A 24,288-nucleotide genomic window follows, 5' to 3' on the forward strand; every position below is an offset into this window, starting at 1 on the left:
CAGCTGCAATTACGCAGACAAGGAAGGAGAAGGGGAAGGGGGAAAATATTACGTAGTTTTCTTCATCATCTTGCCTCAAAATTACTCAATTCTGGGGACAGTTCCCTGAACATTCCCAGTTCTCTGGACCGGGAATACTTTCCAATGCTGCAATTTCAGTGAAAAGATGAGATATTGTCAATAAGGATTTGCTAAAGCCGGTCACACAAATTTTCAGCACTTGCATCTGACAAAATCCTTTTTACAGGCTGCAACAGCATCTTCCTACCAGCAAGCTTTTCAAAGAGCTCCGATATACAGCCATTCAAATCCCTTCCTCCATACCCAAACTGCTACAGATATATTCTTTCCCCCCAAGCTAAACAAGGTATTCACTGATTTTGCTGGCTGGGGGAAGGTGCTAAAAAAAAACAACAACATGTAATTTATTAAAGATTAAATGAAATCTTACCTGGATCCAAAATTCAGGAGCACAAAACTTTGGCCATACTTCATAATGTAAGGAACTCACAGTCATCTTACTCATAAAAATTTATATCCTTTCAGGTTTAATGACTAAGCATCCAAAGGTACGGACTCTGAGTAGTCAGGTAAATATTTCTTAGGAGTAAGCGCACTATCATTCTCCGACAAAACTTTCTATGGCACTTGCAGGGGAGAAGAAAATCAATTCCGATAAACCACTTCAACGTCCCAAAAGTTTGTATTTAAAAACTGCTGCCCCCTGCAAACAGCGTCTCTCGCAAAGCACACAGAGAGAGCTTTTGAATCCTGTTAAGATACTTTCTGGCTTCTTGTGGAGAGCTATACTAGCCTGCATATACTCCAAAATGGCAACCTCATCTCTCCTTGTTGCTATGGACACGCCATACGTCAGACCTGCACTTTTTTCCCTCAGACCTGTTTGTTTATGACAGGCCTAGGTGCTTCCTATTATGGTGCCTGCATCAGCACAGCATGTCATTTGCCAGTAATGAGAGCCCGCGGCAGCCGCTGAGGTGATCAGCATGCAGCAGAGGACAGAGATGCTGAGGAATCTGAGCATGCTCTCTGCAACTCCGCATAGAACGGCAATTTCAAGAACGGTTAAGCAGCATACAAATCACCGAGCCTGATCTGGCCTGGCGTTTCCGACGGGGAAAGTTCACACATACGCAAACTGTAAAGGGAAATCAAATCCCGGGAGAGGGCATTGAAAACAAAAGCGGCAAAAGTCAACCGCGAGACACGGACAAAGAAAATTCGCTGCCGCCCCAGTTCCTGGGCAAGCTGTTGTGGAAGACTGCGTTGACGACAGCAGCGAGGTCCCTAGGCCCTCAGGACCGCTGTACGTGTTACAATATCACTACGCGTTCTCTCGTGGCTCTTGCTCTGAACTTGAGAAATATGCTGCCTTTCCTCTGGCTGCTGAAGCTAGTCTGTTTTGCTTGTCCAGAGGGCTTAATGGGGAGGGAGGCTGCCCTTGGGGAGAAGGGAGACAGAACCCAGAAGGAAGACATGACTGCTCTCAGGCTCCCATCTGCCAACTCTGACAGTCCAACTAGCACAACATCCACTTAGTCAAGTCACCTTGCCAAATGACCTCACTTGCTCAGATGAGACAAGGCTTAGCTCATGCTTGTACATCTGGGCCCATTCACCATAAATTTAGAGGTAGCACAAATAATGGCCTTTCCCGTTTCCAGACAGCTCCAGCTATGTAAATCCTTAGCAGAAGCAGAAGCTGTTGCATAACTGACCATGTTGAAATCCACGAGAATGCCCAACGCTTGCAATTCTTGAGCAACTACGGAATCAGCAGACATATACGGATCTGTCAGCAACCTGATAAAAAGAACTATTAGAGAAGCACAGTTCAAAGTAAGAGCCTTCTTTCTCACATTGATTTTTTAATTTAAGAGTTTGACTTGTGCTTCTAACTGAATACAAACCAATCTGCTAAGTAGACAGCAGAAAGTGTCTACTATTTTAGTGCACTCTGCATTGGATTTGAGGAAGTTTTAGGTTCTGTGGCCAAGCACGCATATAAAAGCAAATGAGAATGTCGAGGTGCAATCACTTAATATATAAAACTGGAATCTCTTTATTTTGTCTTATTACATAGGGAGAAAATATTTTAGCTCAGGAACCAGCATCTGACCTTTCATAACAGAGGTCCATCAGCCTTTATAACCAGTTCAGAAGGTGGTGTTACTAAGTAAGGCCAGTTGGGTTGGGTTAGATCAGGGGTAGTCAACCTATGGTCCTCCAGATGCCAGCATTTGCTGGCAGGGGCTCATGGGAATTGTAGTCCATGAACATCTGGAGGACCACAGGTTGACTACCCCTGGGTTAGATGACATGCTTTTGCAGAATATTGTCTGGTTGCTCCAAGAGAACCCCAATGGTCATGGGCTGCTGTCCACTGGAGCTACTTGAGGAAAAACTTCCCTTTGAGCAGCTGTCTTCATTGGCATTGGAAGGAGGAACCTCTTGTGCAAACATCAAAGACAACATGAGCTGAGAACTCACTTTTGGGAGGATGGAAGTAAGGAAGAAAAGCAAACTCCCTTCTACGAAGCAGCAGTAAGTGGACGAAAGGAAAGCTGTTTTTTTGGATTGGAAAGGTTCAGTGTACTCTTTTCTGGAACTGCATCTCTGGTTAGCTGGAGTTTGTGACTAGGTATGTATCTCCCAAGAATACACATATGCACACACAATTCTGCTTTAATCATGTATTCATGTACAGATGCGCAAACTGAGGCCACAGCCCAGCACAGAATCTAAGCTGTAGATTTCAGTCTGTTTAAGCACAGAGAATTCTTGATGGGGCCCTGTGTGCGTGTATCTGTGTATATGTGCACGTATGCATACCACTGTTTTTTAAAAGCAAGATTCTCACTAGTACCCAAAGAACTGAGCTTTGACTCATAAAAGCTTGTACCCTGACCAAGTGTGTTGGTCTCTACGGTATGGTGGTGGAATCAGTTACGGCTGATTTATGGCACTTCCACGGGGTTTTTGATCACAAGAGACAAACAGAGGTGGTCTGCCATTGTGTACCTCTGCGTAGCAACTGTGGACTTTCTGGATGGTTTCTCACCCAAGTTCTATCAAGAGCCAATCCATCCACAGATTACATTTAATGCATGGAGCTCTACTTACATTGGCTACAGCCAGTGTGGTATATTGGTTAAGAATGCTGGACTAGGATCCGGGAGATCCAGGTTCAAATCCCCAGTCTGCCATTGAAGTTCACTGGGCCAGTCACACACTCTCAGCCTAGCCCTACCCACAGGGTTGTTATGAGGGTAACAGGAAGGAGATGAAAATGATGAAAGCTGTGTTGGGTCTCTGTTGGGGGTATAAATGAAGCAAATAATAATGCTAATGCTAATGCTAATAATAATAATAATGATGACTTCCAGCAAGACTTGAGATTGCATATTCTGGAAAATAAATTTGATTCTGGCGGGTTGGGGGTAGGAATGACCACAGCAAAAACAACAACAACAACAAACCCCACAAACTCATCAGTCAACCACAGAGAAGCAATATGGCAGGAAGGAAAGTCACCTCGACTGAGCATGAGGAAGATGGCCAGGCTATGCAAAAGTAGAGACTGAGTAAGAAAGATTCAAATGAGTAGCCGTGTTGGTCTGAAGTAGCACAATCGAATCAGAGTCCAGTGGCACCTTTAAGACCAACAAAGATTTATTCGAGGTGTGAGCTTTCGAGTGCAAGCAGCTCACGCTATGAATAATCTTTGTTGGTCTTAAAGGTGCCACTGGGCTCTTATTTTATTAAGAAAGAGTAGATCCTGGTGGGGGAAACATGAAAACAAACCAAAGATGTTGTACTGAAATAAAGATGACCCTGGTGTTGTTTGCTTTTGCCGGCTGTTTCACACATCTTTACCAGGAAAACACAACCTATTGGTGCTCCACATGGCATGTATGCTTATAGCACATATATTAAACTTAACATGCAAGTTTTACAAAGTTAGGCTGTTTAGAGGCACATGCTGAAAATGCAAAGTATGGAATGGGTCTGAGACGTGGGAGATTAGACTGTTTCTAGTCATGGCAGAGGAGTGGGAGGGTTTGTGTGGGAAGATTAGAAGGTCTGCCTTCCCAAGGGAAAATAATATTCTCCCTAGAAGGCCTGATGTAATTTGAAGCCTCAACCGGCATGTCCCATTTGTCACTAAATTAAACGTCTGATCCAACTCCCTTCTTCCATCTCCCAGAAATGGGGCACCCAGCTAGCCATAATGGCCTGCCAGGACTGGAGATCTGAGAAGTCTTTTATACCTTTTAATAAAGTTGCAAAAGAAGCGAAAATTTCTCCAGTTGCAGCTTTCCCCCCTTACTGGAAGACAATGCTGGTGAAAAGCAGATTTCTAGTGGAGTTTATGACAAAACCCAAAGCTTGTGTTTGTTATAAAAAAACCCCAGAAAGCTGTGGATTGATATGGAAAGGATATACGGAATTTCTGTGCCTTAGTAAACAACTTTGCACCAAAAACTAGTCTTTTAAAATAAAGCCCTGAAACCAAGAGTTTTACGCATACTGATCTCAGTATGACAGAAACTCCATTATAACCATTAAATTTTTAATTTGAATTGTCCAGTTGTTAGTCAAGTTCAAATTAAATTAGGAAAAGAAAAACCTTTCCATGTTTATTCAGCAGAGATGCAATTATTCCACAGACGGAATATATGTACGAATGAGTATTTGCCATTATGTCAGCTAAAGAACTCAAGAAGAATTCAGCCATTTGGGACATCTTGCTGAAACACTAATGGGATAAAGGTGCAACTGCGTTCTGGCAGAGACAGAATCATTCTCCTAACCTTGCAGTTATGTCTTTAATTGTTCTACAGTATTTTTTAGATTAAAAGGGAATACCAACCTATTAAGTACACAGGTGAAAAAATGGGGTATATATAGTAAAGTGAGAGAAACTTTCAGGTGGAAGACTACCATTTTTTTGATGAATATTCTTGAGCAGCTCCCAAAGGCAGAGGGACTGAATTACAATATACAAGGCCTTCTGACAGCCAAGAACCTGTTCACACGCTGCTTGCACAACTGCAGGTCTTTGGAAGAAGAAAGACATCTGCTAGGAAACGTTACCCTACTAGATGTGGTTTAAAAATGTGCTACCTCTACCGCACAAGGAAATGCCTAACATGAGTTCCTATGTGCTGTGTTACACATTATGGATTTTCATTCATGAAACTCCCTTCTCTAAATTGCTCCAAAGGACAAAACCAAGGGGCCCGAAGGGTGTATTACATGTTTCTATCAGTATACGAGGCATCCAGGATGCGTGCAACTCATCAATGGACACACCGTTGTCATTCCTTCTCAGGTAACTATTTTACCTACAAGAGCGATTTGTTAGCGTAAACTAACCTGTGATACAAAGACTTCCACTTACTTGCTGAGTCTCAATCCAACAGACATCAAGACCTGTTTTGGTTCAGGGAGGCTTCTCCATCTGAACCACTAAGAACAAGTTTGCTCGTCTCCACTCCACTCTGTAAACCGCTTCCTTGACTGTCCGTCAGAAGTCGCCAACAAGAACACTCTCCTCTGAGCGCCTCTGTTTCTGCAACTCAAATAGCGAGTGGAGATTTGCACAAGTGAGTTGCCTTGCGCACTCTGTCCTTGCTTCTGCCAAGTCCTTTCTACAGAGGGGAACGATGTCTACCCATCCCACCCACACTCATCTCCATGGCTACCTGAGTGGAAGTCTGTTGTGCTCCAGCACTACCTAGAGCAAGTACAGTAGAACAAAGACTCAAGACTCTTATATCTCATGCCAGCAACATAAAAAGAAGGTGGTGTGTAGGAGGGGAAAGGCATTACTTAATTAATATGTTAAGTATAACCCCCTGAACACATGTGAAGAACTATTTAGCTCCACTGCACTGTTTTATCCTTCCCTCCAAGCCATTGGTATTTTTACTGTCCTAAGGGCAGCATCTAGGCAATCTCAGAGTGGGCTGAAACCTGACCATACTCTGTTCTAATCATCCACACATCAGATCCTGCACAAAAGAGCTTAATATACATTGCCCAATTTATGGACCAAACTAAGAGAGAGAACAAGCATTTTTGCACTAGGACCATTGAGAAAGACTGCTTAATAAAGTTGTCTAACTAGCTAAGTGAAACATATGCTATAGAAGGGATCAGACATTTCCTTCTAGATCACAACCACCCAACCTCTTTATTAAAATTTCCCCTTCCTGGCCCAAATCTTGCAGTCCAGTTAGATTCAACTTATAAAAGCAAGGTGCCATTCACCAGCACTGTCCTAGAAAACTGCTGGCCCTAGATATCCATGTGCCCAAATTTATGATGTCAATTCAATCCTCTTACTGGCACCTTACTGATTTTGAAGACATCCCAAGGGGGAGAGGCAGGAAACTGAAACCTTCCTTAAGATCTATGGCCAGAGTTCTACTGACCACAGTCTAGGACAAGCTTGCAATCCAATTCCTACCACAATTACTACCTCAGATGCCTTAGGAAAATTGGAAAGTAAACACCCCACATAGGGAGGTAGACCTTTCTAAATTCCAAATGGAAAACGGGGGGGGGGATCATTTTCAAACCTGTGCACTGTTTTCTACTTTGTACTTGCACTTGGAATACACCATGCATGATTTTGCCAGGAACCATCCAATTGGTTACATTTTTTTCCGAAGCACAAGTGCCTGAAGTCCTGACTTTTGCTACATACAGACATCAGAATACATGGTGCCTTGTGCAACAAATTCTGGTTTATCAGCTTTGCTTCAGTAAGAAATCCTAATTTGATGCAAGTCCGATAGCACCCTAAATATATCTGATGAAAAGAGCTTTGACTCTCAAAAGCTTAAACCCTGGAAATCTTGCTGGCCTTTAAGGTGCTAATGACTCAAATCTAGCTCAAATCTAGCTCTTCTCCTGCAAACTAAGATGGTTACCCGACTAAAATAATCCTTGTTTGTGCACATAAATTTCAGTCTAGCTGCTTCTCGACCCTTCTTTGTCTTTCTAGGATGTTAGCTATTCTCCCCAAACTGCCACCTCTGAAGCCAGATGACTGCGGTTTGCGAATTCTGCAGTTTGTGAATTCTGATGTCACAACAAGCCACAAATATTCCAAACTGTGGTTAACAAAACAATAAGCTGCAGTTGAAATCCCAGCTTGATGCCAACTAAAAAGCACTGTAGAACTATCTGGGATCTGATCAAACCACAATTCATAAATAATGGCTTATTATACGTATATAGGTATGGTTCTAACGTTAGCCATGTTCTTCATGAGATTCTAGAACATGCTATACTGGAGACACACACATATAGTAAAAGTAACAGTTCAGTAACACATTCACAATGTATTCACGAAATGTTAACAAAAACATTTTAATTGGCGAATATATATGAAAGCAGTGGTTATCTTATCTGTGGCTTTTTCTAGGAAAACCAAGATCTAACTAAGTTTAAGAGTGCGGAATTCTAATCTGGCAAGCTGGGTTCGATTCTGCACTTCCCCAAATGCAGCCAGCTGGGTGACCTTGGGCTCACCACAGCACTGATAAAGCTGTTCTGACTGAACAGTGATATCAGGGCTCTCTCAGCCTCACCCACCTCACAGGCTGTCTGTTGTGGGGGGAGGAAAGGGAAGGTGACTGTAAGCCACTTTGAGACTCCTTAGGGTAGATAAAAGTGGCATATAAGAACCAACTCTTCTTCTATATAGCCAGCTAGAAGGAGTTGTTTTTTATACCCCACTTTTCATTACCCAAAGAAGCCGCAAAGTGGCTTACAATTGACTTCCCTTCCTCTCTTCACAACAGACACCCTGTGAGGCAGGTGCTCTGTGACAACTCTAACAGAACCGTAACTGACCCAAGGTCACCCAGCTGGCTGCATGTGGAGGGGCTCGGAATCAAACCCGGCTCTCCAGATTAGTGAAAGCCGCTCTTAACCACTACACCAAGCCAAGAGTGATACTACAGCTAAGGCTTGTTACAACAGCACTGTCACACGAGGAGCTGCCAAAGTGTTCAGACTCTTCATCCACTTCCTTGTTCTTAAATGATAAACAAAGCATGTGCCTGCTTCGTTACTGGACTGGGCTTTACTACATCAATAATTTACGCACTATAATTATATGCCATTGACAAAATGCAAAAGATTGGTGGATAAGTAAACCCTACTCCATGGGATATGGCAGTAGTCGCCTTTCTCTGAACTTGGAATTGGGTTGCTCTGATCTACAACTGTGATGGAAGTTTATGATATCACCCAAAACGTACTGCAGTGCTGAAGCTTATACACATATCTTATCTGCATGTGGCAGTTGCGCTAGTAAGGTTGCCTGGAAAAGTTTGCACACACGCTAACAATGCATCCCATGGACAGGGCCCATTACACGAAGAGGGTCTGCGCTACATCCCTCCGAACAGCATGGAAACTCGTCTTGTCATGTGGTAGAGAAAACAGTCCTCAGACGTATCCATAAACTTAGGGCACAAGGATGTTTTACAGTACTGGGAGGAGGGAATCCTTCTGCCTCGTTCAATACTCCACTGAGTCAAAGCACATGGTTGGCATGATTTATAACACACTCATATTTGTGATTTTTCTTCTTGGCATCTCTAGTTTGCATACTTTTTCTGATAAGAAGAGTGCAGACAGGTGAAGAAAGCACCCGGACATCCCTGTTATTATTTGCCTGCCTCAATGAAAAGTCTGTTTGTGGTGCAGAAACAATGCTCACAATTTGAAAACACATCCCTGCTGAATCTATGTTGGGATCCCTTCTTTGCTTCCTTTCTAAGCTAGGAGGCATGTCTGTCCTTTAGTCATTATGGCTTTTACAAAGAAAGAGCAGCAGCAGGTGCTAAAATCTGAGAGGGAACATCAGAGATCAAGTCCCAGAGAATGTCATGTCCTCATATCTAATCTTCCTCTGGTTGCAGCCCTGGCTGCTGCTGGTGATCGTTGAGAGGAGAGGATGGGCTTTCCTTTTCCTTTCTTCGTTGGTTTAGAGGCATCATCACTGCACCTGCCATCCCCTGTACCTGACCCCCATCTTTCCTTATATATATGCAAAGGTTCATTTCCCTGAAGCCAATGGTGTGACTTAACTTTATAATCCCTAAAACACTGCAACCACATGAGGGGTGGGGATGAGAATGGATGACAGTATTAGTACAGCATTATAACCTTAGTAGCTGAACAATGACTTTGATAAATGCCACTCAAACTTAGGGGGAGGGGCTCAACAGACTGTACTTTTTTGATAAAAATGTTAAATTGGGAAATAAGCCTGTAAAAAGACTAATTTTTTAAAATGCCCTTTCACTCTTGCATTAATAATTCTTTCAGATAAGAAGCACATTGTTTGATCATACCTATCCTTCAGTGAGTACCCAGCTTGCTGGGGGGTAAAACGGTAATGACTGGGGAAGGGAATAACAAACCACCCTGTATTGAGTCTGCCAAGAAAACGCTGGAGTCGTCACCCCAAGGGTCAGACATGACTCGGTGCTTGCACACGGGATACCTTTACTTTACCTTATCCTTCAGTAGGCTGTCAAACAGCATGGTCTTGTTGGATGTTACTATTGTTCAAATATGTCCAATCTAGTATACTCAGGATGGCTTGTTCAGCTTTAACAATTATTTGTGCCAAGGCACAAGAAACACTCCGCTCTGGGTTCCCTTCAATAAATACTATGCGTTCTTTCCGAACCAGGGTGCATGTCTCTAAATGTGCATGTGCTGCTGTGCGATATGCGTGTGCATGCCTACTGCTCACATGTTTTGTATTCATTACTCTTTTGCCCATACCATTTCCTGTGATTCTGAAATTTGTCTGGATATCACACATGCAAACTGTTAACTATGTGAGACCTCTCCCTGAGGACATTCTTATTATGCAAACCGTATGAAACAACTGAGCAGGGCCTGGGGAGGGAAGGGAGGAAGAGCCAGAGCCAGGCTGGATCCTACATGCACTTTGAGGTAGTCATAAATGGCTTGGCAAGAGAGGAGGAAAACTAATATTCTTTATGAATGGCTTATGAGCACAGATCACTGACTCCTTAAAATAGTCATCAATTCCAAAAATCTAAACCATATTGATGCGGTTTCATTTTCAAGTCACATACAGCCATGCATTTCTGAAGCATGAAGATTTGGCACACCCACACACATATCTGTCCATGCACTGAAGCACAGAGGGTGAATAAGCTATGCCCAGCCGCTATCTCCTTTCAAGGCCTAAAACCCACTTCAGATTCTTCTGAACAAGACACCTTCACTTTCCAAAGACATTGGTACCAGATACAGTGGCAACTTTTCTCCGACAGGGAGAAGATTATGCAAGGAGACTCCTTTTAATAAACACTCATGTCTTGTGTACAGGGATTTAAAAAAATATTATGTGGTTGTTCAAGTGCTCAGAAATTAGACTGGACCAAGTCTAGTATATTCAAAATCTGAATTTGCACAACTGCAGCACCAAGGCCTAGCTTTAGGGGCATCTTGAACTAAAACTTAGTGTGGTTCAGGAATTTGGTACCTTGTGTTTAATTGCTGGCAAAGACATTTAAACAACTGTATTCCCCTGTTACAGAGCAAACAAAGCCAACTGTTCTGAGGCTGCAGTATAAATTTTCAGGGCTGATGTAAGGAAGGGCATCATTCAGGATGACCTTCAGGGTGGCTATGGCAACTCAGCTCATTGCACATCTTGTAGCAGGAAACCTTGGCTCTAGGATCCTGTTTCTGAGGCAAAGTGAAGAGCAGCTTTCCCCCTAGCATCACCAAATACTCTTCACCCATTGGACACATCCATAACATCAGCAAATGCCAATGTTTTATGTAAAACACATCTCCAACTAATTCATTAGCAACAGTGTCCTAGGTCTAGACCAGGGGTAGTCAAACTGCGACCTTCCCGATGTCCATGGACTACAATGCCCGTGAGCCCCTGCCAGCGCTGTCAGGGGCTCATAGGAATTGTAGTCCATGGACATCTGGAAGGCCGCAGTTTGACTACCCCTGGTCTAGGTAATGAGTACAGATCATTTTAAAAAATCAGGTAAATTAGCAATACTTAAACATGCATTAAATATTTAATATGTAATGAATGGCTTACTAAAAAGAGAGTTCCCAATGTTGGCTTGCAGTACAATAGCAAGATCCATCAGGTCTGACCAAGGGAGCTTGGTTGAAATTGATACCCTGGAAATCTCACCGGTCCTTAAGGTGCTCCTGGACTCAAATCCAATGGCTCTTTTAAGAAGAGCCCCAATCCCCGCATGCCTAGCAATGCCATGTCTTTAGAGCAGGGGTAATCAACCTGTGGTCCTCCAGATGTTCATGGACTACAATTCCCATGAGCCCCTGCCAGCAAATGTTGGCAGGGCCTCATGGGAATTGTAGTCCATGAACATCTGGAGGACCACAGGTTGACTACCCCTGCTTTAGAGGACTACTATTTTCAACTAAGCGCTCCTAATGCTGAATATGGAATATGAAAAATGTGATCTAATAAGCAATTAGTCAAATAAATCTATTAGGAGAAACTCATCCACTACGTGCAAATGAGGCTGCTTGTAACACAAATCAGAAAGCATAGTGACCTTCTGGACTGAACCAGACTCTTTGCTCACTTCATATTCCACACGCGCTCGTAAGGCTTATATTTTTTTTTAAACTTAGAAAACGTAAAACAGTGAATACAAGAAATATCTGGTGTGAACACAAGAGTACACGTCTCATGGAATCCTGACTGGATCTAACTTCTCACCAAGCTTGCAGGAGGTGGCAAAACAGTCTGTTGTTATTGCACAGTAAGTGAAAGAGCTCTTTTGAGTGTACTTAACGTCCAGAGCAACAGAAACAGGCTTGCAACAGATGTATCGTCATGGGCAGTAGGATTTCTTACATTTGTTTCTTCACACCAGAAGCACCCGCACAAATAATCCTAAATTTTCCAATACTGTGTGGCTTTATTAGAAATCAAGTCCGCTGAGTTCTATGGATTTACTGCCAGGATCTCAGGGCAGCCTCAAGGAAGCCCAGAGGGAAAACTCAGTGGAGCCAATGACTTGATTCCCGTGTGGATGCTCAGAAGGCCCATTGCAGTCAGACATACCTCTCTGTTCTGCACTGCAGCTATCTAAAGGTGACCAAAAGCGTAACAGAGGCAAGAAGGCTTTAATCCTATGCATAAAACTGAATTCAAATGTTACATTTTAATATAGGTTTTTTTTTAACTTAAATGGATTGCTGTTCGTGTGTATGTGCCAGTTTTCTTAGGGGAAATGTGATTAATCTTGTTGCTCAAACCTAAGCATATTTTCTCCGTACCGAGCGCCGGTGACATCAGTGAGACTCATTTCTAGGTCAATATGCTCCTTGTTGGTTCTGTTAGTATGAAGTCTAACAACTCCTGTGCTGTAAAGAACTTTGCATATGAAGGACTTAGACATGACGCACATGCACATAAGTGAGTTCCTCAATCTGGTTCCGTAATACACGAGGCCGTTCTTGCTTTTACATGCAACAGGCTGTACTCACATTGGCACCACTGAGTCAAAGTGCTTGCCCACACTTTCAGAACAACAAAAAAACCCCGTGTGAATAAGCCACCTTATCTAAATGAGGAAAGGAGGGAGTTTTCCCTACCTAAAGCATTCTAAGAAGTGGCTGTTCCTAATCTTTAAACAGCACACGCAGCAGCTGGATGCTGTATTGTAGTGTCTCCTTGGATACTTCTGGCCAGGTCCCGCTTCCCTTTTAGAAAAGCACCCTTGCAATGGCCAAAAGTGATAGATCTGGCAGTGCCTGTGTCCAAATCTGTCAAATTGGCTCCCGGATTCAACCAGGGCTGCAGTATTGTTGGATAAGACAACGCTTGGATTACTGCGAAGTTTTGCAGCCCTCCGGGACCAAAGTTTTAGCGATTTCAGTGGCATGAGGTTCAGGCAGACAGACACATTTGCACAATGTCAACTCAACCTGATCCTGCGCCTCTTGGCCGGGAAGCAAGCCCCACTGAGCAGGGCGTGCTGACTCCCTAGAAGCCCAGGGCCGCTTGGAAAGCGTGTGCAACTGCACCCTGTGCCAACTCCATTGAGGCAGGCACGCTTTCGTCTGCAAAGGCATCATCGCTGTGAACGAAGCTCCCAGCTCCCGAGGGCCAGGCTCCGCTCTGCCTGCCTAAAGCGCAGTCCTGGGCGGCACAGGAGCCGAGAAGCGGCCAAGCCCGGCTGGGCTGGGGGGGAGAGAAAACAAAGTCAAAGCAAGGCAAAGAAGTGCGCGGGGCAGGGGGGAGGGGAAGGGGATCGTCGGTGCCTACCTTGTTCGAGGCCATTTCGCTGACGGAGTGCCTGGTTTGCAAAGTTTCCAGCTGGTCCAGGCACCAGTCCAGCTCCTCCAGGGTCTCGCTGGCCAGTTTTTGGTAGGCCTCCTCTGCGAAGAGATAGGGAAAGGAGTACTCAGTTCGCAAGCGTTTCACGGGGCTAACAGCGAGCTCCAGCGGGTCCATCCTGCCGTACCCAGCCCCGGGGGGGTGCCCAGTGCCGACACATGAGTGCTGCTCCTTCATATTGCTAACGCCAGGCAACGGGGAGGAAGGCGGGCGTGGGTCTCCGGCGGCCACCGCGAAGGGACGCCCGTCGCCTCCAGCCTCTCGGGATCCCGTCGGGGCCAAGGCAACTTTCGGAGAGGAGAGAAGGCGGCGCGCCGCGGCTCCAGTGGGAGTCCCTCCCGCCGCGGGCAGCGCGCCCTGGGCTGGCAAGAGGCGGCGGCGGCGGGCGCAAGCAGGAGCGTCTCCTCGGCCGACCGGGCTGCCTCTTTCCGACAAGCTCTCTCTCTCTCTCTCTCTGGGCGACGCGCTTTCCTTCCCTCGGGCTGGAGGCAAGCGCGGCGGCGGCACCTCCTCCCCTCCCCTGCCCTCCCCTTTGGGGAAGCTTCAGGCCCAATGAATCAGAGCGGCGGCGGCCGCCGGGTGTGCGGTCGCCGCGTTTCCTGTTTGCTCAAGTTGTGCAGCAGGAGCGGCGCGAGCAAGCGGAACAGCAGCAGCAGCAGCAGCCCCCGGAGGAGGAGCCGCCGCTGCAAGGGGAAGCCCGCCCCGCCCGTCTCCCTTCTCCCCCCAGAGGAATCTGCGCTGCCCTTTCCCAGCGCGCGTTCTGTTTTCGGCTATTGTTCCAGGGGCTCTCTCCGCTGGCCGCAGTTCCCGCCTTTGAACAGGCGCCGCCAGGGCTTTGGGGCTGCTTGCGGCGGGACGGCTCTCGGGGGGGGGGGGGCGTTTGGATGGGGAGCTGAGCGGGGAAAAGGGGGACGGGGAGAAAGAGAAAACGCGGAGCGGACGCCTCTTCTTTTCCCCCCCTCCCCCGGCTTCTTAGCCTGAAACGTGGGGCGCCCTTTGCTCTCCAGCCGCGGCCACCTGCGCCGGGCGGGAGAAGGGCGCGCGTGACGTGGCCGCGAAATCCCCGCTCTCCACGCTTATATAAGGCAGGGGCCTGGGCGAGTGGGGCTGTGTGTGGCCCGCCGGGAGGAGGGATATAAACGGGATTAAGGCCTCTTAGCCTTGGCGGGGGCTTAGCCCAGGCAAAGCAGGGTCCGAGCGAAACTCTGGAGGTGGAGGGAGGGGAGGTTGTCGGGCTTTGACGCAACCGGTTCTCCGCCTGCGGGGGGAAAAAAGACAGTTGTGGGCAGCTGCCGCTCGGCACAGGCTTCATGTTTCGGCAGGCTGCTGCTGCTGCTGCCTCTCGTTCTCCAGCGTTAGCAGGAGAGTGCGAGATCCTTCAGAGGCACGCGCTGGGAAGCTACTGTTTCTTGCACCGTTTCCCAGAAGGCCATTTAAGTAGGGCCAAATAATTAGCCAGATGTCCCAAGAGTAGGGATGCCAGTCTCCAGGTGGGACCTGGGCATCCTCTGGAATGGCAGTTCATCTCCACGCAACAAGGGATCAGTTCCCCTGGAGAAAAGGGGTGCTTTGGAGGGTGGACTCTCTGGTGCTGTATCTCACTGGGGTCCTTGTCCTCCCCAGGCTCCAACCCAAAATTTCCAGGAGTTTCCCAACTTGGATTTGGCAACCCTATCCCTCATCCCCCATCAGTGGGCTGGGGGAGAATACCTGGAAACCCCATCCAAGGGTCCTGTAATTTGCTCTAAGGGGACTGATTATTGTCATTTGAAAAAGCTGATTGGTTGACTGCCCACTTCATAAAACTTTGGACACATCTGGTCACCACAGCTCTGCCATGAGAAGTTTAAGAATGAAAGGTCATAGCAGCTAAGAATGTGACAAAGCACTGATGTGTCCCCGTATTTGCAACCCAGAAACTGTAAAACTTTTCTTCAGTTATCAGATCACAGTTGGTTGATTTAAGTATTCTGTGCTCCAGTTACTAATGATGTAAATCACACCTTTAATATGCAAAATATTTTACAGTCTTTGGGCACAATCCAGCCAGTTAAGCGCTTTTAAAGCCTGTACTGACTTTAAAGCACGCCATTAAATCTCCCCCTGAAATCAATACCACTGACTGGTGCTTAACTTTGATTGGATCCTGCCTATAATCTCTTTTGGCCTCTGTGTAATCCTGGGAGGGGAGGCTGTATTCTCGCATTTCAGAGAGGGAACTGAGGTCACCCAACAGTTGAGGTGAGGTTTAGGCATAGGTTTCTCCGGACTGTATCACACTGTCCACCAGACCACACAAACTCTGTTTACAGTTTATTCCCTATTTTCTTTAGGCAACTCTCCTACATCCTGAGAATTACAGTTAATATTTGCACAAGTCAGTTTTAATGCAATGTATATATGTTAGTCTAGCAAAGATGCCATAGGAAAGGGGCTCTCACATATTTCAGAATGTTTACTTTAAACCAAATCCCTGGTGGAAAGTGTGTTTTATACATGCATCAGACACAGTTTGTTTTGGAAGAAGGGAAAATTATCTTTCAGAGATTTACCTCAGCAATCCCACCCTGCTTCCAAAAAGAGTTTGTCAATTGGCAATTAAAGGAGAAAAACCTGGAGTAAACCTTAGGTGCACAAAGCCCTGAACCTCAATGTATTTTGAATGACAAAGTTCAACCCTGAAAATGATAATTTAAAAAACACTTCTGTATTTTCTGTCTTGCCCTGACCTGGACAGCCCAAGCTAGGCTGATCTTGGCAGATCTCAGAAGAAGAAGAGTTGGCTCTTATATGCCGTTTTTTTCTACCCAAAGGAGTCTCAAAGCGGCTTACAGTCGCCTTCCCATTCCTCTCCCTACAGCAGACACCCTATGAGAGAGCCCTGATATTACTGCTCAGTTTTCTCAGTGCTGTGGAGAACCCAAGGTTACACAGCTGGTTGCATGTTGGGGAGCTCAGATTCAAACCCGACTTGCCAGATTAGAAGTCCGCACTCCTAACCACTACACCATGCTGGGTATAGTGCTAAGCAAGTTCAGCCCTAGTTAGTACTGGGGGGGGGGGGAGAACCATCAAGGAAACAACACTCAGAATTTCCCCCACAAAGAAAAAACTGAAAGCCGATTAGAAAAAAAAAAATGACAATGCATAATATTAAAGTATTTCTAAGGTACTGATTCCAGATTGTGCTACTACAGATATGCTGTTGTCTTGGGGAACCCCAGAACAACCAAAATTGACAGCAGTATAGTTTATAGATGGCAGTATCTGTGCTGTTTTTAGAATTGCAAATGTGAAATATTTGGAAATAGGTACATGTTTTGGTCTTCCCAGTCAGCACTGTGGGAAAAAAGTAATGGATGAAAACTAGAAGTCCTTGATACTTTTCCTAGATGACATTTAATACAATCACCAAAGCATTAGTCCACTTCTAAGGAATGTTCAGCATTGGCTAACCACTGATGCATATTCATGCACATTTTGCTGGATTTGAGACAAGCTCCAGCAACACAATCCATACATAAATAACCAAGGGAATGCCTCAGTACATATGAACAATAAATGCTTGTCCACATCACAAAGGGGACTGCCTAATGCTGCAGAATTTTTCTCCTCTGGAACAAACTTGGAGCTTGGACAGAAATGCATTAATAGAATTGTACAGTGTGAATTGCGGGGCTCTGCCCATTTCAGCATCATTTCATTACGGCTTTAACAAAATCCCAAGGCACTCACCTCTCCAGAGGATTAGAAAAGTGTCCCTCAGGTATACAGATGTTAGTTGAGGCTACCAGCACGTTTGTTCGTTTTTTTAGCATGAGAGGCACCTCTGAATCTCTGCATGCATTTGAGGGCTCTGCATATCAGGCCTCCTTGTTTACAGCACTTGATACCCATGGGCTGGATGTGGCCCCCAAGCTGTTTACCCACCTGTGCTTTAAGGTCCTGTGGCTTTACAAAGGGGACTTTCCAAAGGTTTTTTTGTCATTAATCAAAAAGGAACATCTGATGTTTGCAACTGAATGCCTGTCACAGATCAGTAGTTGTCAATTTCACTCTGAATAATAAGTAAGGAGGCCATAGTTGAAAAAGAGAACTTACTTATTTAGAAGCAAGTTCTACCAAACTCAGTGGGGCTGAAGGCCAATTCACAAGGTATGATATCCCCTATAGCAGCAGCAAGAAGCGCCTGACATGTGTGAATGATCCAACCACAGATTAAACACTATCATTCCATGTCATCGGAAACCAAACTGTTTTCTGGTAGAGTCAGTTCACACATTAAAGCGTGAGTCATGAGATAATGAATTTTGAAACAGCCAGACAAATAAGAAGCTGCAGGGACTTCGCCTTCCATCCCTTGCCAGAAGGATTCCTGCTGTGAGAGCCCCTCTGACTGCTACTGCAAGGCCGCTTAACAGCAGTTTGACATTTGTTATTTTCCTAGTTGCCATGTCTGCAAGCTGCCTTGCGTGCTCTGTACAAAAAAGCAGAGACATTACCCTGCCAACAAAAGTGTGTCTAGTCAAGGCTATGGTCTTCCCAGTTGCAATGTATGGATGAGAAAGTTGGGCCATAAGGAAGGCCGAGCGTCAAAGAATTGAGGCTTTTGAACTCTGGTGCTGGAGAAGACTCTTGCGAGTCCCTTGGACTGTAAGGCAAACAAACCAGTCAGTCCTAGAGGAGATCAGCTCTGGCTGCTCCTTAGAAGGCCAGATCCTGAAGATGAAACTCAAATACTTAGGCCACCTCATGAGAAGGAAGGACTCCCTGGAGAAGAGCCTAATGCTGGGAGCGATCGAGGGCAAAAGAAGAAGGGGACGACAGAGAATGAGGTGGCTGGATGGAGTCACTGAAGCAGTAGGTGCAAACTTAAATGGACTCCGGGGAATGGTAGAGGACAGGAAGGCCTGGAGGATCATTGGCTATGGGGTCACGATGGATCATACACGACATCTCACCTAACAACAACAACAACAACAGTGGCAAGATATACATAACCTAAATGCATACAGAGATTGTCAAAGTGAAGGAAAGGAATCTCTGGCCTCTGGCACCCATCTGTGGTCTTAGGGGTAGGGGTGCAGGGCAGTAGCCCCATCTCACTGAGAACACCAGGAAGAAAAGATTTGTCTGGCTCCACCTGAAATTCCTGTTTTCTCCTGATGCTTTCAGACTGATTCCTCTCCCTTCCCCCCATTCCTCTTCTCTGGTACATCTTAGTTTGTTAGCCTGAGAGTAAGTGGCTGTGGCTGCAATCCTAGGGACATTTTCCTGGGAGTAAGAAGAAGAACATGCCATCAAATTGCTACCTACTCATCCCAATCCCAACCACAGGGTGTTCCAGCAAGAAATGAGCAGAGGTGTTTTGCTGTTGGTGGTCTCCCATCCATGTACGGGCCATGGTCAGTTCTGCTTAGCTCCTAAACTCAGACAAACTCAGATCAAATTGGGCTATTTAGGCTGAGACGAAGCCCCGCTGAATAATATGGGATACTTCCTAGAAGACCTTCTTAGGGTTGTTTCCTTGAGTCTCTTGACCAGGGGTAGTCAAACCGCAGCCCTCCAGATGCCCATGGACTACAATTCCCATGAGCTCCTGCCAGCAATTTGACTACCCCTGTTCTTGACTGATAAGAGCTGCTTTGGCAAGCAATGCTGTAAATAGCCCTTATTAGTTCTCAAGAAAATGGTTTTGGGATTGAAGTGCCTATGATATTTATCCTTGGAGCAGGAACTAAAAGTAAATAACTGACCCTGGTACTGATATATATATATATATTTGACTAAAGAGGAACAAAAAGAAAAGACACTGCAGGGGCTGATATGGTGACTCGGAGTGTGGTGATTTCAATATGGATAAAGCATACCATGAAGAAGTTCTGGGGACTGCAGAGTAGACAGGGATCTAGTTCCTTGATGGACTTTAGCCTGCCTTTCAGTATGCCTCAAAGTTAAGAATCTGAGAACTTCATACTGCTCCCTAACAAGTGTCAATCCATTTTGGCCAGGTGAAACGATCTCAATAGTGTAAGAACATGACTCCGGGGAAGGGTGGAATTATAAATATAATAAATACATTTTAAAATTACATGTTTATGATTGGGATAGTACAGTGCAGCCTTTTTCACCCTTGACCATGGAGGAGCTCCTGAAATAAATTCTCAGGTTTCAAGGACCCCTGGAAGTGATGTCAGCTGGCCAAACCTCCATAAGTGATATAACCACATGACCTTTTGGCCTCCTTTTGTTCTCTCTTCCCACTTTACTACTCCTGCTACTATGGTAGCTCTGCCATGTGTAAGCTGGGAAGAAGGGCAGGAGCTAAGAAGACATACCATGCTACAACTGACTCCATTCCCCTTTGATTTTTACACCCACGGCCTACCCACCGAACCCCCCATGTGGAGGTGGCCAGTTCCCTAGCTTCTGGCCAAGTCCATGAAGGCAGGAGGGAAAAGCCATGGACCTCTGCTGGAGCTCCCATGGACCCCTGGTTGTGAATCCCTGGTGTAGTTTGTCTACTAAAAATCCATGTGGACACAAGAAGCAGGTTGCCATTAAGCCTCAAGCAGAAAAGAGTTCTCCCCTCCCCAGCCACTGAGATGGCTGCCTTTAGAAGTTTATAAGAACTTGGGCAACACAGTTCTCCTTTTTTCTCCATTGCTCAGTTTCTGCTGGCACAGGAAGGAGGAAAAGCATCCAAAGGACAACTATTTGTCAAAACTTGAATTTCTGAATATTTCCAGTATTAGCCAAGTACCCATATTAAGCATTAAGGAAATGCAACTTGCAACTTATGGAGAGCAAATAGTTCAGCATGAATACGTTAAGCCTGTGGCAGAATGTTGTAAGCCGGGACTTCTTCAGGTAAGATAACAAAGAGCCTTCAATCTTAATGGGGCAAACTGAGGAATAAACACAAACTGTGTGTTCACACAGCTCCAGCCCCTTTTATAATTTAATGATCAAGTCCATGGAATTGGGACCATGTCATTAGAGAAGGGAGTCTTTCCTCCAGGGCTGCTTTCCCAAACTTGAAGGCCCCAAGGACACTATTTGCTGAGCTGGGGAATCCTGCAAGTTCTCATATGATAAATGTACACTCCCCTCAAAAGGACAAATGGTGGCTTCCTGGAGCCATTTTATATTAGGAATGGGTGGGGGCAGGGGGCTTAATACAAATTACAGTTCTGATCAAGTCCTGGGCTGCCCCCACCTCTCCATTCTATCCAACGTGGACCATTCCTTTGGATAGAATGGAACGTCAGGGGGTACCCACTTTCTGAACCCCTGTACGTGGACCCTGTGGTCCAATTGTTGTGAAATTCAGCGGGGGGGTTAGGAAAGACCCTCCCTGAGCTACCCTGAAGGTTTAGAGGCTATAACTGGAAACCCCAGGCCCCAGGAAAGGCGGGAACACCGGAATTGCCATTAAAGTCAACGGCGTCATTGACTTTAATGAGCACTGAAGCTGAATTGGTCCAGATCCGGCCCTTGGTGCAGAGGCCTAGTTGAGGGTGTTTCCCACATAGCAGCAGGCTTATGTAGCTTCCCTGTTGTTGGTATTGTTCCAACAGGGTTTCTGGATGGCAGGTTTCCAGCAATTCCCTGTCCTGGAATTCTGGCACAAGTCATAAATACTCACAAACACGACACTGAGGCATTTTCAGTTATTTCTTTTTAAATCAGCAACTGAATATCATTACCTTGTCTTTAGACCCTTTTCTTATGGAGATGTAAGAGGGACAGCATATCTTCCCAATGAAAGGAGATAGAGTCTTACTTAAAAAAAAAAAAAGCCTGGCATTCAGCAAACGTGATACACCAAGCAAACAAACAAACAAGCCCTAGTGGTGTATTGGGGGAGGGGAAATGGCCACTGCTAAGGGGCTTAAGGTTGCCAACTCCAGCCTGGGGAAATTTCTGGAGATTTGGGAGTGATACCCGTGGAGGGCAGAATTTGGGGAAGGACTTCACTTAGAATCTGTGGTAAACCAGAATAGAATCTGTGGTAAACCTCTGAAGCTGCCACTTTCTCCAAGCGAACTGATTGCTACTGTCTGAAGATAAATAGTTATTTCAGAAGGACTCCAGGCCCATCCTGGATGTTGACAACCCTGGGGGGAAATACTGGAGAAACATGCCATGGGGAAGCCCTGTTACTGCTGCAGTAACAGAGAAACATCTGCAAGTATACAAAGGTGTTACTAAACTTGAAGCAAATATACCAACATTTGTAACAAATTTGCCTCTAAAGAGTCCACCCTTCCTGGAATGTGTAACTGAAAAGTGAAAACATACATTAAAAGATCAGACTACATAGTGGTCTGTCCCACAACTGGCCAACCAGTTACTCTGGAGAGCCAACAACAGGGCATAGAGGCTGAGGCCTTCCCATGACGTTGCCTCCTAGCTTGGTTGTCGTGGCTAAGAACAGCGGCTTCTGATCTCGTGAACCCGTTTTGATTCCCCGCTCTTCCACATGCAGCCAGCTCATCCCAGCCCTGATAGTGTTGCTCTCACACAGTAACTCTCGTCAGGGCTCTCTCAGCCCCACCTACCTCACAGGCTCACTTTTGTGGGGGAGAGGAAGGGAAGGCGATTGTAAGCCGCTTTTCTCTTTCTGGTAGAGAAAAATGCGGTCCAAAAACCAACTCTTGTTCTAGCACTGGGATTCAGAGGTTTAGTGCCCCTGAATGTGGCAGTTCTCTTTAGTCACCATGGCTAGTAGCTATTGGTGGACCCATCCTCCATGAATCTGTCCTCTAAAGCTATCTGTTAGGAAACTCCAAATTTTAATGACATCTGTTACCTGCTAATTTACCTCCCTTTGTGTTATAGTAAATAAACTTCATTCTTATTAACATAAAAAAGAAAAAAAACTAACTTGCCTCAGTCTAGTTTTTCTCATCCCTCAGTTATGGGTCACAGGCTCAGTGGGAGTTACAGTTAGGCCAGAATTCTGTGAGGAAAACTAAAAATTCTGTGAGGGAGGGATGAAGGACAGAACAGGGGGAAATATGGGCAAGGAAATATTAGCCTCTCCTTCTTGCCTGACAGTTCTCACCTGCAAATGTTCAACCTCTTCTCTGTACAAACACCATGGCTGCCCCTTGCCCTTTGACAGCAGCAGGAAATTGTTAAAAGACTAAAACTTCAGGTACATGTTATCCACTTCAGCATGACTTTTAATCCCATTGTAAAATAAAACCAAGGCCTTGCTGTACCTGTTTGGGACCTATAAAAGTAACTGCAGTTTGATAATCCTTAGGCAGGTGACTTGGGTAGCCACTTGTTTTGAAGAGAACTCTTCCAGAAAGCCTCTGCATAGAACGAATAAACTGGACATCTCTGGAATTTAAGGTAGTCTTCATTGAGTGTTTATGTTGTTTGCTTAACACTATCCTTTAACTTTGTAATCCGGCTTTATTGCTTTATTTGTTGCATGTAGTATAATGTTTTGTTGCATTGTCTGCTGTTAATTCGATGATTACGATGTTCACATTGCACTTATCGTTGGCTGCAATCTCCTGGTGTTTCAGTGAGAAAGGCCGACAATTAATAAAGTCAGTAATAACTAAAACCTGAAATGCTTAATCCTCAAACAACCTAAAAAAAATACACATATTGCCACTGGTGTTATATTTTTACCTCATGGTAAAACTCCAGATTTCTGAGGTGGTGCTTCTACCACAGATGCTGTATTTTTTTTTACAGAAATAAAATTGAAAGTGGTATGTGACAAGAAGAGATATTTTCTCCATTAGAGCTGCCACTTCTGTCAGGGTCTAGAGATCTACGGGAATTATAAGCGATCTCCAGGCTATAGAGACCCGTTCCCTTGGAGAAAATGGTTGCTTAGGAGGGTAGATTCTATGGCATTAACCAATGAGATATATAGTTCTCTTCCCAAACTCCCCGAGCTTTACTCCCAAATCTCCAGGGCTTCCCAAGTGGAGTTGGCAACCTTACTCTGCTCTCTGCAACAAACCAAAGCCAAAACCAGAGCGCCACATTAAATCTTTAATTTATTGGTGGGTTAAGGGAAGTCAAATGATTATTACCTGGCTAGAGTAAGTCAAGTGACAATTGCTTTCAAATGATTGAAGCTGTTCCAGAAGAAGTTCAGGATTTATCACGAGGTGTGGTTAAGAAAATCTTTGTTATGTGAACACCTGCTGTGGGCTAGTAAAACAGAACTGGAGGGCTGAAAAGTCACCGCCTGTGTATCGGAAATCTCTCCCAGTAGGAGCCACTTTATGTGGGACAGAGCTGGTATTGCAACTATAACGTTCAGGTAAGTGGTAAGCTGGAGATGTTTTGGAGTTTGCAAGAACAAAACAGAGGAACAGTGTTTGCACTTTGATCCACAAAAGCTCTGGAGAGACAGCAAGTCATTACGCTGACAAGTCATACAGATCAAGGCTTCCATCCTGCAGGCAAGAGAAATAGATCCCACACTTTGCTGTCTTTCTTTCTCGCCATCTTAGGTCTGGATGTCATTTCTATTGGCTACAAAAGGTTTCTATATCATTTCACTAAAAGGCAGAGAATCAACAATATAATTCTGAAAAGAAGAAAAGCTCAAGCTGTGTCCCTTATTCTCTCTTTTTGAGTGTATACCTTTTATACTACCGATAAAGATAAAAGTTGTTGAACTATGATGGCTTTCCACAAAGAACTGTACAAAACATAGCATAGTGAGGATAGAGAAGTTGGTATTATTGATCCTAATCCCCCCCCAAAAAATACAAACCCTGCAGAGGGAATTACTCTTAATGCCAGGTCTAGCTAGTATACACAAATGAATTAGAATATTATGACAGGGAAAAGCTTCTCCATCGGGGTACAGC

General features: G+C 45.1%; 1 protein-coding gene across 17 annotated transcripts in view; it reads right to left on the reverse strand.

The window, feature by feature from the left end:
- The window catches only part of PDE4D (phosphodiesterase 4D), a 709,981-nt gene that overhangs the window by 54,156 nt on the left and 631,537 nt on the right, over positions 1 to 24,288 (reverse strand). For 16 of the 17 annotated variants that reach the window (XM_077347177.1, XM_077347175.1, XM_077347176.1 and 13 more), the window contains one exon: positions 13,361 to 13,473. In XM_077347177.1, coding sequence (XP_077203292.1) covers positions 13,361 to 13,473 — 113 coding nt within the window. Of the gene's footprint in view, positions 1 to 451; positions 533 to 13,360; positions 13,474 to 24,288 lie in introns of those variants that run through there. The other variant, XM_077347191.1, reaches the window with a different exon arrangement.

This window comes from Paroedura picta, chromosome 7, assembly GCF_049243985.1.
Source record: "Paroedura picta isolate Pp20150507F chromosome 7, Ppicta_v3.0, whole genome shotgun sequence".
Lineage (NCBI taxonomy): Eukaryota > Metazoa > Chordata > Lepidosauria > Squamata > Gekkonidae > Paroedura > Paroedura picta.